Source organism: Lithobates pipiens, unplaced genomic scaffold (assembly GCF_037356315.1).
Source record: "Lithobates pipiens isolate NorthernLeopardFrog02 unplaced genomic scaffold, aLitPip1_a1.2 Scaffold_3, whole genome shotgun sequence".
Taxonomy (NCBI): domain Eukaryota; kingdom Metazoa; phylum Chordata; class Amphibia; order Anura; family Ranidae; genus Lithobates; species Lithobates pipiens.
The window spans coordinates 32,388,846-32,408,166 of NW_027507790.1; the positions used below are offsets into that span (position 1 = coordinate 32,388,846).

Below are 19,321 nucleotides of genomic sequence, written 5' to 3' on the forward strand. Positions count from 1 at the left end.
AGCAGTAGTGCACGGCAACCCTATGTATTGTGGACCGATAGCGGTCCTTACAGAACAGCAGACTGTACTGCACTCAGGCCTATGTACCGTAGCACCCTATACCAAGTTACCAGTCCTTATAAAAACTTTTGTGGACCAAGCAGGTTGTGTGTTAGTGTTTAGCAGACTGTGCGTCAGTCCCTATACCGCTGAAGGACTGCTGCAGTATAGGGCAGCGGTCAGCAGTAGTGCACGGCAACCCTATGTATTGTGGACCGATAGCGGTCCTTACAGAACAGCAGACTGTAACGCACTCAGGCCTATGTACCGTAGCACCCTATACCAAGTTACCAGTCCTTATAAGAACTTTTGTGGACCAAGCAGGTTGTGTGTTAGTGATTAGCAGACTGTGCGTCAGTCCCTATACCGCTGAAGGACTGCTGCAGTATAGGGCAGCGGTCAGCAGTAGTGCACGTCAACCCTATGTATTGTGGACCGATAGCGGTCCTTACAGAACAGCAGACTGTACTGCACTCAGGCCTATGTACCGTAGCACCCTATACCAAGTTACCAGTCCTTATAAAAACTTTTGTGGACCAAGCAGGTTGTGTGTTAGTGATTAGCAGACTGTACGTCAGTCCCTATACCAATGAAGGACTGCTGCAGTATAGGGCAGCGGTCAGCAGTAGTGCACGGCAACCCTATGTATTGTGGACCGATAGCGGTCCTTACAGAACAGCAGACTGTACTGCACTCAGGCCTATGTACCGTAGCACCCTATACCAAGTTACCAGTCCTTATAAGAACTTTTGTGGACCAAGCAGGTTGTGTGTTAGTGATTAGCAGACTGTACGTCAGTCCCTATACCAATGAAGGACTGCTGCAGTATAGGGCAGCGGTCAGCAGTAGTGCACGGCAACCCTATGTATTGTGGACCGATAGCGGTCCTTACAGAACAGCAGACTGTACTGCACTCAGGCCTATGTACCGTAGCACCCTATACCAAGTTACCAGTCCTTATAAAAACTTTTGTGGACCAAGCAGGTTGTGTGTTAGTGATTAGCAGACTGTACGTCAGTCCCTATACCAATGAAGGACTGCTGCAGTATAGGGCAGCGGTCAGCAGTAGTGCACGGCAACCCTATGTATTGTGGACCGATAGCGGTCCTTACAGAACAGCAGACTGTAACGCACTCAGGCCTATGTACCGTAGCACCCTATACCAAGTTACCAGTCCTTATAAGAACTTTTGTGGACCAAGCAGGTTGTGTGTTAGTGATTAGCAGACTGTACGTCAGTCCCTATACCAATGAAGGACTGCTGCAGTATAGGGCAGCGGTCAGCAGTAGTGCACGGCAACCCTATGTATTGTGGACCGATAGCGGTCCTTACAGAACAGCAGACTGTACTGCACTCAGGCCTATGTACCGTAGCACCCTATACCAAGTTACCAGTCCTTATAAGAACTTTTGTGGACCAAGCAGGTTGTGTGTTAGTGTTTAGCAGACTGTGCGTCAGTCCCTATACCGCTGAAGGACTGCTGCAGTATAGGGCAGCGGTCAGCAGTAGTGCACGGCAACCCTATGTATTGTGGACCGATAGCGGTCCTTACAGAACAGCAGACTGTAACGCACTCAGGCCTATGTACCGTAGCACCCTATACCAAGTTACCAGTCCTTATAAGAACTTTTGTGGACCAAGCAGGTTGTGTGTTAGTGATTAGCAGACTGTACGTCAGTCCCTATACCAATGAAGGACTGCTGCAGTATAGGGCAGCGGTCAGCAGTAGTGCACGGCAACCCTATGTATTGTGGACCGATAGCGGTCCTTACAGAACAGCAGACTGTACTGCACTCAGGCCTATGTACCGTAGCACCCTATACCAAGTTACCAGTCCTTATAAAAACTTTTGTGGACCAAGCAGGTTGTGTGTTAGTGATTAGCAGACTGTACGTCAGTCCCTATACCAATGAAGGACTGCTGCAGTATAGGGCAGCGGTCAGCAGTAGTGCACGGCAACCCTATGTATTGTGGACCGATAGCGGTCCTTACAGAACAGCAGACTGTAACGCACTCAGGCCTATGTACCGTAGCACCCTATACCAAGTTACCAGTCCTTATAAGAACTTTTGTGGACCAAGCAGGTTGTGTGTTAGTGATTAGCAGACTGTACGTCAGTCCCTATACCAATGAAGGACTGCTGCAGTATAGGGCAGCGGTCAGCAGTAGTGCACGGCAACCCTATGTATTGTGGACCGATAGCGGTCCTTACAGAACAGCAGACTGTACTGCACTCAGGCCTATGTACCGTAGCACCCTATACCAAGTTACCAGTCCTTATAAGAACTTTTGTGGACCAAGCAGGTTGTGTGTTAGTGTTTAGCAGACTGTGCGTCAGTCCCTATACCGCTGAAGGACTGCTGCAGTATAGGGCAGCGGTCAGCAGTAGTGCACGGCAACCCTATGTATTGTGGACCGATAGCGGTCCTTACAGAACAGCAGACTGTAACGCACTCAGGCCTATGTACCGTAGCACCCTATACCAAGTTACCAGTCCTTATAAGAACTTTTGTGGACCAAGCAGGTTGTGTGTTAGTGATTAGCAGACTGTACGTCAGTCCCTATACCAATGAAGGACTGCTGCAGTATAGGGCAGCGGTCAGCAGTAGTGCACGGCAACCCTATGTATTGTGGACCGATAGCGGTCCTTACAGAACAGCAGACTGTAACGCACTCAGGCCTATGTACCGTAGCACCCTATACCAAGTTACCAGTCCTTATAAGAACTTTTGTGGACCAAGCAGGTTGTGTGTTAGTGATTAGCAGACTGTACGTCAGTCCCTATACCAATGAAGGACTGCTGCAGTATAGGGCAGCGGTCAGCAGTAGTGCACGGCAACCCTATGTATTGTGGACCGATAGCGGTCCTTACAGAACAGCAGACTGTAACGCACTCAGGCCTATGTACCGTAGCACCCTATACCAAGTTACCAGTCCTTATAAGAACTTTTGTGGACCAAGCAGGTTGTGTATTAGTGTTTAGCAGACTGTGCGTCAGTCCCTATACCGCTGAAGGACTGCTGCAGTATAGGGCAGCGGTCAGCAGTAGTGCACGGCAACCCTATCTATTGTGGACCGATAGCGGTCCTTACAGAACAGCAGACTGTACCGCACCCAAGCCTATGTACCGTAGCACCCTAGACAGACCAAGTTACCAGTCCTTATAAGAACTTTTGTGGAACAAGTGAGTTGTGAATGATTAGCAGACTGCAGCAGAAGGGCAGCAGTCAAGTATAATATTCTTTCTATATTTGGAAGAAAGAATATTATACGTGTACAAGCCTATTACCGTACCACTGATACCAGTCCTGAAAAGAACCTTTGTGGAACTAATAGTAACAGCAAGTCTTTAAAATTATCCTCACTGCCTGACACACTGCTTCCTGCCTGTCCCTATACAAATTGGCAAAAAAGAGTAGGCTGGAACGATTAGCTGGAACAGCTCTTTTGTGGACCTGATAGTAACAGCTAATGATGATGATGATGATGATGATGAAGAAAGACTAATCTGGCTGAGCTGTCCCTAAAATAGCAGCATACAGCGCTCTGTCCCTTTATCTAAACTGACAAAAGAAACTCAGGCTGCTGACCTAACACCTATACCAGTCCTGAAAAGAACTTTTGTGTACCAAATAGCTAGCGTTTTCTCTGTCCCTACTCCACACAGGATCCTTTCCCTACAGTGACAGAAGAAAGAATGTAAAATGGCCACCGGATCGGGTGTATTTATAGGTTAGGGGGAATGTCCAAGTGTCCATGAGCTGTCATGTCTCAATTGGTTGTCCTGTAACACATGATAAACGTGTCACGAAAGGTTAAAGTTCTTGTATACATTAAACACGTAAGTCCGCCGGGGCGAACGACGGAAAAAGGCGTTCGAACCCGCGGACGGCGAAAGTCGGAAATTCGCCGCGAAACGACCGCCGGGCGAACCGTTCGGCCATCACTACTTAGCTCACCTTGCACGTTCAAGGCCTCATTGTGAGGAGATCACACTGGGAGCACCAGCTTTGACAGAGAAAGGGTACCTGTTATACCTGGTATTACAATGGAGAAATTCAAGTAAGAACAAATGAATCTGGCTGACTTATAGAGGAGGCTGAACTCAGTCAGAGCTCCCATGTAAACGAGTAATCTTAAGGCAGAGTTTGGGAAGGCCACATTGTGGATGTGTGTCCATACCTGTCTGTGTCTAAATGAGCTGATGTCTAATCTGATTAACAGCGAGAGACTGCTTTAAGAGTGTTATGTTGGTCATGCAAGGCTCAATTTTTATCTGATTCCTCCGGAATTGGCCAAAATTCATGTCATGGGTGGCCTTCAGCCTTCAATTCTTTTTTTAAATCAGGCAAAGGTTTATTGAGATGCCACAAATTTGTACTTCCAGACATTAAAAGTATATGTAGCTCACATCAGATAGCAATTCAGCATACCAGTATTGTAATTCACGTCACAGGAACGATTTAAGCACACTTTAGAGCCGTATCTAGGATCGTGCACAACTGGGACACTAGGGCCACCATAACAAAGCAGTTAGACAAGCAATAAACATTTGGAAAGCAAGGGCATGCAAATTCCAGCCATAGCATTACCAGATCAATTAAACATATCAATTTTTGGGATACATTTCACAACAATAACCTGTCCATTACTAAATCAGCTGGGGCCAAACCTGGACAAGCCAACCAACTATCCCAAACCTTCTCAAATTTTGAAAAGCTGCCTCTATGCTGATATATCAGCTTTTCTAACTTCAATGTTGTCAGCCTTCAATCCTACCCAGTTTGACAAACTTCAGTCTGAAAATAAAGGGAGCCATAGAGAAAATCCCCAACTGAACAGTGACTGCAACAGTAAATGCAGTCACTGTTTGGATATTCTGACAGACGTTGGAGCAGCAGCTGTCAGAATACAATAGCTGGATCGGGTATTACTCCATCCACGTTGTTTTGAGTGGATGGGGCAATCTATTGGTTTCTCCCACTCAGCCCTCAGTGCTGAACAAGAGAAATCTTAATGTTTATGGCTAGCCTTAGTCTGCGTCTGAGCATACTGGAAGACTGACCAAGAGACTGCACAAACCAGTCCAGCATGGCGGCAGAGACTGAAGAAGTTTTGTCTGAGACAGCAGATAGAGCTGTGGAACAAAAGACTAGTTGGATGGAAATTCGTTGTTGCTGCATCATATGTATTTATTCCCATAGACTTTTGGGCCTTTTATAAACAAGAAAGGAAATGATGAAGAAAATAACAACCTGGTGTAGAGGAAGGATAAGCATGGACAAATTATTATCAAATATGAGAATAGAGACCTACAAACAAGCTAATCCACCTTTGCAATAAAAGAAGTAAAAGTCTATATTTAAAAAATAATAATTTTTGTTACACCAGGGTTGTTTAATGAAATCATGATGTATGTACTGATGTATTTTAATTGTATTTGTATGTATTGTAGGACATTGTAGTAAATAAACAGTTTGATGATCTGCATGCTGTTGTGAAAACAACTGTGCCAAATTTGACAGTCAAACTTGGAGGGAATTCTGACATGTTCAAAAGAACCTTCCCAAAGGTGAGCATTTATAAATGAGGCAATCATTTGCAAGCTTTTTGTATTATTTTAAACAGATATAATTATCTTTTCTTTATTGAGATCTAAAACATACATATGATCCACTGTTTTACCTCGTTGCCATTGTAGCAGCCCAATGAGCCTCCCTTATATGTATAGAAAAATGTGCTGATATTGCACAACCAAAGTATACCTCTTATTTAACCTCTTGAAATCCCATTCTCCTGTGTTTAATGGTTAGGTAACAAAATAACACAATAGTCGGCACTGCATATTTATTTATCCATGCTGTTTATTGTCAATGGACTACGTGTATGGCCAGCTTTACACCAACTTGATCATAACCTTAGCCTACCTCCAGGAATACTATACTTTAAATAGTTTGTTTGTGCCAAGCTAGTCTGAATGAATTATTATTTGATTATGCTGCTGTCAGTGCTGTGTAGAACTGTACTGTATGTGTCAGTTGCACACAGTATGCAGCGCTGCATTCTGCTGTATACAGTGCTGTTTTTAGGAAAAAGTACAAGGCTTCCTCTAATTGGCTGAGGTGGAGAGGCAGGCAGATTACCTCACAATCTGCATCTCAGCCATTCAGAGGAGGCCTTGTATTCATTCATAAAAACGTTTCCCGTGAAAAGCTGATCAGATTTTGTTCCATGGATGGATGAAAGTCCCCATGTCGCTGCTGCAACACAGCGCTGTATACTGTATGTAGCTGATTCTACATACAGTTTATAAAGCTTTGACAGCTGCTGCATCGATTAGCAAAGGAAATAGTTTGTTTGCACCAACTTGATCCAAACAAGCTATTTAAAGTCATTGCATTCCTGGAGCTAGGCTATAAAGTGGACCTAAACTCTAAAATGTCTATTTTACCAAACGTCTTAAAGTGGTTGTAAACCCTTACAACACACTTTGACCTGCAGGTAAGCCTAGATTAAGGCTTACCTGTAGGTCCAAGAAATATCTCCTAAACCTACACGGTTTAGGAGATATTTGCCGAAAGACAGGCACCGCTGTCTATGGCGCATGCGCCGTAGACAGCGGCGCGCAGGTGCACTGGGCGCGCCGCCGTCAACGGCGATATGCTGCGCGTGGCAGCTCCCGTGCGCATGCGCGGAAGTGACGTCATCGCGGCTTCACCGAATGACAGGGGCGGAGCAGCGAGACCCACCGGGAAGATGGGTGCACCGGACTACAGGAGACAGCGGTGACTTCGCTGGCTCCTGTGTCAGGTAAGTGACATATAATGGACTACTATGCGATGCATAGTAGTCCATTATGCTTTACCTTTGCCGGGAATGAAAGAGGAAGTAAACTCATCAGGGTTTACTTCCTCTTTAAGTATTATGAAACCCTCCCTGCCAACATCCTGACCCTTATATTAAACAAAAAAAAAACTATAAACAAAATTTCAAAAAATTCTATACGGGCCCTCGAATGTTATTGGTTGCCAAGATCCCTGCTTTGACCCCAGGGAGATCAAGGGGATGTAAACATTCCTGACATTACCCAATACTTTTTATCTGCCCATTTACGACATCTTGCATGGTGGTCAGCGCTTGCTTCATTTATAAATTGACAGAGATTTTAAAAAAATATAGAATGTGCCCATACATCTTAACACCATTCTATAGAACTCCTCTTTACTACTTTTGGATAAACACCTTCTTGTGCCAATGAAATTCATTAGAAATATCTGGAGAGAATGCAAAGAGAAATAATAACTGACATCAACAACCTCCCCGATGACCTCTTTTTTATTTATTTATTCCAGATTAGCCAAAATGTAAGACCGTAAATCAGTTAGAAAATAGACTTAGTACAGATGCGTCACAATAAAAGAACAGTCAACAGGCACAAGTAGTCCTCTCCTGAAAAGGGAGAGATAACACTACAGTACTTCATCAATAGAGTGGTAAAGAAGCATCTTTACGGGTAATTTCGGCAGATAAAGGAGTAGTTTAACCAAGACAGACATGGTTATGAATTGTGTCATGTCACTATTGTGACCACCCTTAAGAGACCTCAATCAGTAGCATCTCATATCTGGAAACAGATGTTTTTCAGTTGTAAAAGGAAAATGACTCTTACTTATACACAAAGTAGAAAGTTAGATAGGATAGAAGAGTAGTTATAAACACCTTGACACATTTTGTGGATAATCCACTTCTGTAAGAGGAATGTTGAGAGGGAATCCATTCTTCTACCTGTCTGTGGGAGTGCCAAACACAGAGGGGGGAACCCCAGAAGCTATAAAAGGTAAGAGTAACCTAGAAACCAGTGGCAGGGCTGCAATGGATGACATGTACCTAAGAATCATAATGGCATTATTGGAAATATACAATGTGAAATAAGGGGCACCCAGGAACAAATCATCATAGCCAAGAATAAATGAAACCGTTGACCATCAATACAAGTATATCTATCACTAAGTAACTGGTAAAATGCCAGAAGATCCTCAGTGATTATATTATACCATGATCAGGCTATGCAGTAAGTATAAGGCAGCAATGAAGTTATGTTCCTGATATACAATATTGTTAAAGTGGTAATAAAGGCAGAAAGTTTTCTTATCTTAATGCATTTTATGCATTAAGATAAAAAGCTGTGTGCAGAAGCCCCCCTAATACTTATCTGAGCCCCATCTCGATCTAGTGATGTTGCACGAGAGCTGTCCGGGACTCTCCCTCCTGATTGGCTGAGACAAAAGCAACGCATTATTGGCTCCCGCTGCTGTCAATCAAAGTCAGTGAGACAATGAGGAGAGCGAGAGGGGGCAGGAGCCACTGCAGCTCCATGTCTAAATGGACACACAGAGCTACGGCTGGGATGCCCCCATAGCAAGCTTCTTGGTGTGGGGGCTCTCAACAGTAGGGAGGGGCCAGTAGCATTGGCGAAGGACCAAGAAGAGGAGGATCTGGGCTGCTCTGTGCAAAACCACTACACAGAGCAGGTAAGGATAACATGTTTGTTTTTTTTTAAACAAGAAAAACAACACTTTAGTATCACTTCAAGCTTCACAATAGAAAGCATCCAGAGTGAAATCTTATCCGCATAAGTATCTATCAATAATGTTATGCTCTGATGCACAGAGGCTGTGATTCCTTTGGTTCTCACTCTTGGAGTGGTTCCTTTTTCTGTTGAAAATATATACAAGAGATGTGTTACATGCCATTAAATTATTTATGGGTCTGTCAACTAGAAACCAGGAATTCAACAGTAAACTATTTATTAAAATTCTGTTGGATACTCAGTAATTACATCAGCTGCTGAAAGTACTTAAAAAAACAGAGGGTTTCCCCTATTGCAACAATGCAAAATCCCCAGATTCCAACCTTTCGCTTGACATATATAAAGCCTTTGACACCCTCTCATGGGACTATTTGTGATATGTGCTACAGCGCTGGAGCTTTGGAGACTCGATTCTTTCGTGGTTGACGGCCCTCTATTTAAACCCCTCTGCTTCAGTCCGCTATGCTGGCTGCCTCTCGCCCTCCTTTCCCATCTCCAGGGAAACGTGGCAAGGACACCCCCTCTCCCCGGTTCTTTTTATTCTTGTCCTCGAACCGCTAGCCATTGCTCTTAGGGCAGACTCTAACATTACTGGCGTTCCCTATGCGGGAGACAGTTATAAACTGAACATGTTCGCGGATGCGCTTTTGACCCTCACCAACCCTATCTTTACCCTACCCTTCTGGCCTGCTTTGCTGCCATTTCCAGTCTCCAAATTAACCCACATAAAACAACTGCCCTTAACATTACTCTCCTGGAATCCTTATCCTCACATTTCCAATCTTCCTTCCCATATCGCGGGGCTAGCTCCTCTTTGGACTACTTGGGAATTAAATTGACCCCTTCCTATGCTTCCCCTTTCTCCGCCAATTTCTATCCACTTTTGTGCACTATCACAGCTCTCATGGCATCATGGCGATTTCCCACCTTATCCTGGATTGGCCGTATTCACGTAGTCAAGATGACCATCCTCCTAAAGGGTTCCTGCTTTCTGTTTGTGGCTACTCCAGAACAGACTTCTAACCTTTTATCTGGGCACATAAATGTCCCAGGGTCTCCCGCTCTACTTTATATGCTCATAGGTTATGGGGCAGGCTGGGTATTCCAGACAATGCAAAAAACTATCAAGCAGCCCAAATCCCCCAACTTTCCATGCTCCATGCGAAAGTCTGACATCCCTCTCTGGGTTCTCCTGGAGGTGCCTACTGCGCGCCAATCCCTGTCTCTGCCTTACTGTGGCTACCCTCTAAAATGCAACCTCCTTTTATCAGCGCCCTTATGACACAACTGAAACTATGGGACTCAATATGGTACTCTAGCAAACTCATGTCTCCATTCCTGCCATTACTCCCTCTCCTGGATAAACCTTTGTTCCCACCTGGCTTGGAAAAAAACGTCACATCTTCTCGTGGTGGCGTGCCCATTGGTTTTCACAGGCTCATCACTTTCTTTGTTCCCAGACTTTCCCCATATGGTCCTCGATCCAAGAGACCCATGAAGCTCCGCCAACCAAATTCTTTTGTTACATTCAGTTGCGACACTGGATAACATCCCTCCGACGTCTTGACTCCTTCCCATATCAAATGACTGCCTTTGAACACACCTACCAGCATAGCCCAGGTGCTCATGGCACCATCTCCATGATCTAGTCCTCACTCGCTTGCGGTGGCACCTCCACTACCCTCTCCTATGTGCCAAAATGGGAACATGACCTGTCCCCTATAGAACATGCAGACTGAAGTAAAGCCTGGTCCAGCATAGCAAAATGGTCTTTTAACACAGCCACATTGGAGGCAGCCTATAAGGTATCTTCAAATCAAACCCATCCTGCGGTGATGGATGCTTCCAGGGATGTGGTCAGCAAGAAGAAATACATATATGGTGGTCTTGCCCCGCCTGGTTGGATTCTGGTCAAAGGGCTTTGGTGTCCTATCTTCCCTCTTTCACTTACCCTTTTGCAAGGACCCCAAATTTGCATTGCTCCATTGCCCAATCCCAGGCCTCTTCTCTCACCAGCAGAAACTAGCCACGTACCTATTTATTGCAGCTAAACAAACAATAGTAAAGGCCTGGAAAAAGTCGTTTCATTTCCAGAGGTTAAAAACACCTTGATCACCCTCCTGATTCATGAAAAAATGTCAAGTATCCTCCACGACTCCCATGCCAAATTTCTTAAAGTGTGGGCCCCGTAGTGGTCCTAGTCATTACGCACTTTGCACTCGACCAGTCTAGGACTCTCTGTATCTGGGCCTCTTGCCCGCCGCTCTGCTCTCCACTCGCCTACCCCCCCTCCTCCCCATTCTTGTGTGTTTTTTGTCGTCCCCGTCCCCCTTACCTACAACCTTAACCCCTGGGTAGACTCGGACATAACGCACGGACCCCTGGCCCTGGCCCGAGGGTCAGTGTTAGTTATATAATTTATGCCTTTATAAAACGTTTTATTTTGTATATTTGCATGATCTTCTGTCTTATGCCCCATGCCCATATCCCCTGCGTGGGAATTTGTTATTGTACCAGAAAAAAAAAAAGAGGGTTTAGTATTAGTGCATACAGGCAATGTGCAGAAGTAGGAATAACATTCCATTTGTTAGCCTAAATATTCAGGACCCAGGAGGACTATACACATGAGCAGGGACCAGTGCATTAGAGCCAACAGACAGTGTGGTTTGTACTTTTGTCAGTGAAGCACAAAGCAAAGTGACTGGACCAGCTCAGCACTTGTGTGTTTCAGCTCAATAGACCTTTACAAAACCAAAATGTAGATTTAAACAAGCTGTTAAATATTTATTTCCTACAATATTTCCTTTACAGGGATTTGCCACAGTGACAGAACAGATATTGAATCCATTCAGTCCTTTATTAATCTACATTACATTTACATAACAACTTTGTGTTCAGAATTATGAAAGCTTCCGTTTAATGCTGTACACAGTGGTGCCTACATAATATACCCAAATTACTTGTGCATTGACCATATTTGTCAAGGTTTCAGCCTGCAATACAAAAAATTTCAAAGGAAGCACTTATTTTATATTCAGCAGCTGATATATGGCTTAGCTTTGTATGCTGTACTTATTGCATGTGTGAATTGCCCTTCACAAAGAGACATGCTTCTCATACGCACACACACACTGACATATAAAGGTTAGACTTAGGGCATGTGGAAAAGTCCAAGGTTAGGTTATAGCATTAGAGAACTTTTCATCCTGAATAGAGCAAGGGGAGTTTATAACCCCTACCAGATTTTCTTTTTTGCCACCTGTGTCCCATTGCAGAGATTTACCTTCACTTCCTGTCCCACAGCCAAACAGGAAGTGAGATGAAATCCCAGCAAATTAAGGGCATTCCTTGGGGACCCCCAGGTCACCAGAACTAGTCTCCATTGGAAGATTTCCCCACTATTACTTTTCTAGGGACAGCTTAAAATGTAGGATTTTCTTTTACTTTCACTTTCAATGATAATGGTAAACAGCACAAATAGGGAGGGTGAAGCTCCCTAATGGGGGCACAGACAGCAATAAAAACTGAGAAGTGTTTTAATCCTTCTCCACTCTATCCAAGACTTTTGCCTTTAGCTTATACTTTAACTTTAAAACCTTAAGTAAGCTTCAGCAACAAGCAGGAAACAATGCACCTTGGATGTAAATTCCTTCTGCAATGGTAAGACTTTTAACTGGTGACAAAAAAAAAAATGTCTCAATGACAATTAGTAAAAGTGAGCAAGCAAATTGAGAGAGGGAAACTATATATATATATCTTTTTTTTTTTTTTTTTGCAAAACAGACGTACAGTGGAACCTCGGATTGCAAGTAACGTGGTAAACGAGCGTTTCGCAGTATGAGCTACTATTTTTTTTAAATCCTGATTCGGTTTGCTAGTGTTGTCTCACAAAATAATTAGGATTCGAGCCTCTGTGGTGTGAAGTACCGCATTTGGCCAGAGGTGCGGGGACGCCGGTGACACTCGGAGTTCTTCGGAAATACTTGAAAACACTCACAAATACTCCATTCCCAAGGGTTTCCGAGTGCAATCCGATCGGTCTCTGAGTATTTCCGAGTCTCTCCGGTGCCCCTCCCTCCCCACCTCTGGCCAAATACATGTGGTATTGCATGCAATAGAAGTCGATGTGGAACAAATTATCTTCGTTTCTATTGACTTCTATGGGGAAACTCAATTTGATATGTGAGTGCTTATGATTACAAGCATTCTCCTGGAACAGATTATGCTCGTAATCCAAGGTTCCACTGTACTTCTACCAAAAACCCTAATTTGCTGTGGATTTGTTATCCACAATTTGAGCAATATTAGGCTAATGCTAACATCCTCTATCTCTTTTGAATTATAGGCATGTATGGAGGTTTTTTTCCCAATAGACCTGGTTAAATAGAAACCAACCAACATTGGGCCAATGTGTACAGCAGCTGGTTCAGACAGAAACCGGGCATTCGGTTGGCTTCTGTCCAAGGATCATGACCGAAAAAGGTCTGACGACCGGCTCCTGATCGGTGTTCTCATCCAATGGCTGAGAGCGCTGACCGGAGTGTTCTGGTGGGGTGTCCGTCCTCAGAACACAATAGCTCTGCGGGGGAGATCACTGTACTAATATTGGATTGTTGGTACAGCGACTTCACCCTAAGCTGCCAGTAGGTTGAACGAAAAAAAAAAAAATAGTAGTATATACAAGGCTTTAGACAGACTGCTAGTTAAATTATAGGGAAGCTTTTAAAGCCCAACTGAACCCTAGTATAAAAGTGTGACAATGGCTTGCTTGTGCAGATAATAGTGACCAGAGTGTCATTTAGAGCTAAAGGCCAGTGTTGAATGTCTTCAAAGTGCATAAACATGATATTGTGACCATTTTCACACATTATAGTTTGGTCTTACAAATGCCATCTCATGTCTAAAGCTACGTTAAAGCAAAACTAAACCCATCAATTTCATTGTTTCCCCAAACAATTACATTTAAGGCATGCTATGAATGATAACTGTCACTTTCACTTGTGCTTTCAACAAAGCTGTCAAGCCATCAAATGGCTGGTATCATAACTAGGCTAAGATGGCATCTTCGTTGGCTGTGAAGGATAGGAGGGTTTAATTATGCTTTAAGCCTAAATACAAAAAAAAAAAAAACAGAACAAGGAAAACAACAACCTGTTTTCTGCCCCTTTATATATATATATATATTATTATCTTGCTCTGTAATGTATAATCTGCATTCTATCCCTCAGGCAGATCAAATTCAAAAAGTTAGAAAATATGCAAAGGAGAACAACCTGCAGCTATCTGAATTATTCAGCCAAACCGATGAGCAGATTCAGATTACTTACGAAGACTTTAAACAGAAATTAACAGTAAGTTCTTCTGTATTTTTAATTGGTTAATTTGGGGAACTTTTTTTTTTTTTTTTTTGCGCTGAAATTAAATATTAAGAATTTCTCTGTTAGGCCAGATTTTTAAAGTAACACACAACTTTAACTTGGATTGTTGTGGATGGCTTTGTATGTTGTTGCTAGTATTTTGAATTCAATTCGCTGGGCAATCGGAAGCCAGTGGAGGGTTGGTAGAGAGGATGGTAGACCCTGAACGGTTGGTAAGGTAGTTGAGTTTGGCAGCAGCATTCATGATAGACTGAAGAGGGGATAGCCTATGGAAGACCAATGAGAGCGGAGTTGCGATAGTCAAGGTGAGAGATAACAATGGAGTGAATGTGTAGCTTGGTAGTTTCATTAGTTAGGGTGAATTTTAGATGTGTTACAGAGGTGAAGTATAAAAGCTTTTAACAGTGGTTGGATTTGGGGCTAAAAGGACAGGTCAGAGTTCAGGATTACACCTAGTACCCTGGTGTGAGGGGAGAGAGTGATTATTTTATTATTGATCTTTATGGAAAAGTCATGGAGGGGGGCATAAGCGATTATGGGGGGGGGGGGCGTATTATCAGCTTGGTTATAGAGAGATTTCGTTTGTGGAAGTAGTGTGACATTCATGTTGATATTACAGTTAGTAAGTTAAAGTGGAGTTCCCCTTAAAAAAAATAATAATTGGACACTCACCTGTCCCAGGGTCCAGCGATGCGGGGTTGCCATATCTGAGTCGCCAGATGCTGGACCCAGGAGAATGGACATCCGGAGGTATTCAGGCTACTGTGCTTGCGGTTGGGCACACCAGACGTGGGTCTCAACCGGAAGGTGCCGAGATTCCTATCCAGGACAAGAGATCCTTGGGCAGACGCGTCAGACGCGCTGGTGGCTCCGTGGGATCAGTACCAGCTGATCTACGCCTTTTCTCCACTGACACTGTTACCACGTCTGCTCTGCAGAGTGGAAGTGGAGGGGATCCCAGTGATGGTCGCCCCAGATTGGCCTCAGTGACTTTGGTAAGCAGACTTAGTGCACCTGGTGGCAGACGCCCCCCCTGGCGACTGCCGTTACGACAGGACCTTCTGTCTCAAGGTCCGATTTTCTATCCTGCTTTACCATCGCTGGCTTTAACAGCATGGCTATTGAGAGACAGGTGTTGAGGAACCAGGGTCTGTCAGACTCAGTGATCCCAACTATCCTGAAGGCATGGAAATCTTCTTCTAGAAAGATATATCGTCGTACCTGGAAGGCCTACATCACCATGTGTGAAGAGAAAGGATAGCATCCGCGCTCCTTTGCTATATCCAGGATCCTGCTGTTTCTTCAGCAAGGAGTAGACCAGAAATTGGCGTTAAGCACCATTAAAGGGCCAATATCGGCCTTGGCTATCTTTTTTCAGCGACCCCTGGTGTCTCACTCATTAGTGAGTACTTTTGTTCGGGGGGTGTCACATGTAGTCCCTCCAGTGCGTCCACCGTTACGCCCATGGGATCTGAACCTGGTGTTATAAGTGCTTTAACCACTTGCCGACCGCCGCACGACGATGTACGTCGACAGAATGGCACGGGCAGGCATAAGGGCTTACATGTACGTCCTTGCCTGCCCGCGGGTCGGGGGCCCGATCGGTGCCTGCGGCGGTCGGTATTCGTTCGGGAGCGATCCCGGACGAGGGGACGGCCATTCATTCATGGCCACCCCCTCGCGATCGCTCCCGACGAATGAAAATGTTCCGTGACATCACTTCCTCTCCTGTAATGTAAACACAGGAGAGGAAGTGATGTATTCTCTCCTCCGTGTCGGTATTTTTCGTTCCGGCACCGAGGAGAGAGCATCGGTGAGTTGCACAAGCACTACACTACACAGTAGAACATGCCAGGCACACTCACACCCCCCCTTTACCCCCCGATCACCCCCCAATTACCCCTGCCCCCCCAGTCACAGTGACACCAATTGCTTTTTTTTTTTTTTTGCATTGGTGTCATTTGTGACTGTAATAACTGTTAGGGCAGTTAGGGTTAGCCCCCTTTAGTTCTAATGTGCCCCCCTAACCCCCCCAATAAAGGTTTAACCCCGTGATCACCCCCCCTCGCCAGTGTCACTAAGGCTGGGTTCACATTGCAGCGGTTTATGAGAACGAATGTGATTCGCACCGCACTGCAGTGCAAATCACATCCGATCTCTGTGCGATTTGAGTTCAGCCATACAGATAGTATGGCTGAATTCGTGTCGCACCCGCCGCACCCGCCGCAAATTCGCACGGGACCCTTTTTTTGGCCCGCAGCAGAATCGGATCACATGGGTGTTCACACCATGCGATCCGAGTTTGCAGATCGCACTGCGATATGCGAACTGATCTGGGGGTGTCATTAACATTTCACTGACACTCCCAGCAGTTCGCATAGGGCAGTGTGAACTGCCGCCGGGAGGCATGCGATGCGGGAACCCGCCGCGGATTCATGGCGTTCCCGCATCGCTCCAGTGTGAACCCAGCCTAATAAGCGATCATTTTTCTGATCGCTGTATTAGTGTCACAGGTGACGCTAGTTAGGCAGGTAGGTATTTAGGTTCGCCGCAGCTTTTTATAGCGCCAGGGACCCCCATATACTACCGCATAAAGCCCCCTGATTTCCCCCTAGTTAACCCTTTCACCAGTGATCACCATATAACTGTTACAGGTGACGCTGGTTGGTTAGTTATTTTTTTATAGTTTCAGGGCACCCGCCATTTATTACCTAATAAAGGTTTAACCCCCTGATCACCCGGCGGGTGTCATTTGTGACTGTAATAACTGTTAGGGCAGTTAGGGTTAGCCCCCTTTAGTTCTAAGGTACCCCCCTAACCCCCCCAATAAAGGTTTAACCCCGTGATCACCCCCCGTCGCCAGTGTCACTAAGGCTGGGTTCACATTGCAGCGGTTTATGAGAACGGATGTGATTCGCACCGCACTGCAGTGCAAATCACATCCGATCTCTGTGCGATTCGAGTTCAGCCATACAGATAGTATGGCTGAATTCGTGTCGCACCCGCCGCACCCGCCGCAAACTCGCACGGGACCCTTTTTTTGGTCCGCAGCAGAATCGGATCGCATGGGTGTTCACACCATGCGATCCGAGTTTGCAGATCGCACTGCGATATGCGAACTGATCTGGGGGTGTCATTAACATTTCACTGACACTCCCAGCAGTTCGCATAGGGCAGTGTGAACTGCCGCCGGGAGGCATGTGATGCGGGAACCCGCCGCGCATTCGTGGCGTTCCCACATCGCTCCAGTGTGAACCCAGCCTAATAAGCGATCGTTTTTCTGATCACTGTATTAGTGTCACAGGTGACGCTAGTTAGGCAGGTAGGTATTTAGGTTCGCCGCAGCTTTTTATAGCGCCAGGGACCCCCATATACTACCGCATAAAGCCCCCTGATTGCCCCCTAGTTAACCCTTTCACCAGTGATCACCATATAACTGTTACAGGTGACGCTGGTTGGTTAGTTATTTTTTTTTATAGTTTCAGGGCACCCGCCATTTATTACCTAGTCTCACTAGTGTACCCCTAAATTTAGGGGTGTCTACTTTCCAAAATGGGGTCATTTGGGGGGGGTTTGTGCCATCTTGGCATTTTATGGCCTTCAAAACTGTAACGCCCTTAGAAAGCCTGAAGGCGGTGCTTGGTTTTCGGGGCCCCGTACGCGGCTAGGCTCCCAAAAAGTCCCACATATGTGGTATCCCCGTACTCAGGAGAAGCAGCAGAATTTATTTTGGGGTGTCATTTCACATATGCCCATGGCATGCGTGAGCAATATATCATTTAGTGACAACTTTGTGAAAAAAAAAAAAAAAAGTTTGTAATTTTCCCGCAACTTGTGGCAAAATATAAAATATTCCATGGACTCAACATGCCTCTCAGCAAATAGCTTGGGGTGTCTACTTTCTAAAATGGGGTCATTTGTGGGGGTTTTGTGCCATCTTGGCATTTTATGGCCTTCAAAACTGAAATAGGTAGTGAGGAGTGAAGTCAAATATTTACGCCCTTAGAAAACCTGAAGGCGGTTCTTGGTTTTCGGGGCCCCGTACGCGGCTAGGCTCCCAAAAAGTCCCACATATGTGGTATCCCCGTACTCAGGAGATGCAGCAGAATTTATTTTGGGGAGTCATTTCACATATGCCCATAGCATGTGTGAGCAATATATCATTTAGTGACAACTTTGTGAAAAAAAAATAAAAAAAAATTAAAGTTTGTAATTTTCCCGCAACTTGTGGCAAAATATAAAATATTCCATGGACTCAAAATGCCTCTCAGCAAATAGCTTGGGGTGTCTACTTTCTAAAATGGGGTCATTTGTGGGGGTTTTGTGCCATCTTGGCATTTTATGGCCTTCAAAACTGTAATAGGTAGTGAGAAGTGAAATCAAAAATTTACGCCCTTAGAAAGCCTGAAGGCGGTGCTTGGTTTTCGGGGCCCCGTACGCGGCTAGGCTCCCAAAAAGTCCCACATATGTGGTATCCCCGTACTCAGGAGAAGCAGCAGAATTTATTTTGGGGTGTCATTTCACATATGCCCATAGCATGTGTGAGCAATATATCATTTAGTGACAACTTTGTGTAAAAAAAAAAATATATATATTTTTTGTCATTATTCAATCGCTTGAGGCAAAAAAATAAAATATTCAATGGGCTCAACATGCCACTTATCAATTTCCTTAGGGTGTCTACTTTCCAAAATGGGGTCATTTGGGGGGGTTTTGTACTGCCCTGCCATTTTAGCACCTCAAGAAATGAGATAGGCAGTCGTAAACTAAAAGCTGCGTAAATTCCAGAAAACGTACCTTAGTTTGTAGATGTGACAACTTTTGCGCAAACCAATAAATATACAATTATTGACTTTTTTTTTACCAAAGAAATGTGGCTGAATACATTTTGGCCTAAATGTATGACTAAAATTGAGTTTATTGGATTTTTCTAATAACAAAAAGTAGAAAATATCATTTTTTTTCAAAATTTGCGGTCTTTTTACGTTTATATCGCAAAAAATAAAAATCGCAGAGGCAATCAAATACCATCAAAAGAAAGCTCTATTTGTGGGAAGAAAAGGACGCAAATTCTGTTTGGGTACAACATTGCATGACCGCGCAATTACCAGTTAAAGCAGCGCAGTGCCAAATTGTAAAAAGACCTCTGGTCATTTACCAGCAAAATGGTCCGGTCTGAAGGTGGTTAAAAAACGCAGTTTGAGAATATCAGGGAGATTCCCCTGTTGACTCTTTCCCGGAAAGTGGTCTTTCTAGTGGCCATCACATCGGCCAGGAGGGTTTTGGAACTGGCGGCTTTGTCATGCAAGTCGCC

The 19,321-nt window shown here is 44.7% G+C and overlaps 1 protein-coding gene across 2 annotated transcripts in view; it reads left to right on the forward strand.

The window, feature by feature from the left end:
* Positions 1 to 19,321, forward strand: part of LRRC74B (leucine rich repeat containing 74B) — a 69,894-nt gene that overhangs the window by 40,094 nt on the left and 10,479 nt on the right. For both annotated transcript variants that reach the window (XM_077461420.1, XM_077461421.1), the window contains exons 10-11: positions 5,495 to 5,611; positions 13,858 to 13,980. In XM_077461420.1, coding sequence (XP_077317546.1) covers positions 5,495 to 5,611; positions 13,858 to 13,980 — 240 coding nt within the window. The remainder of the gene's footprint in view (positions 1 to 5,494; positions 5,612 to 13,857; positions 13,981 to 19,321) is intronic.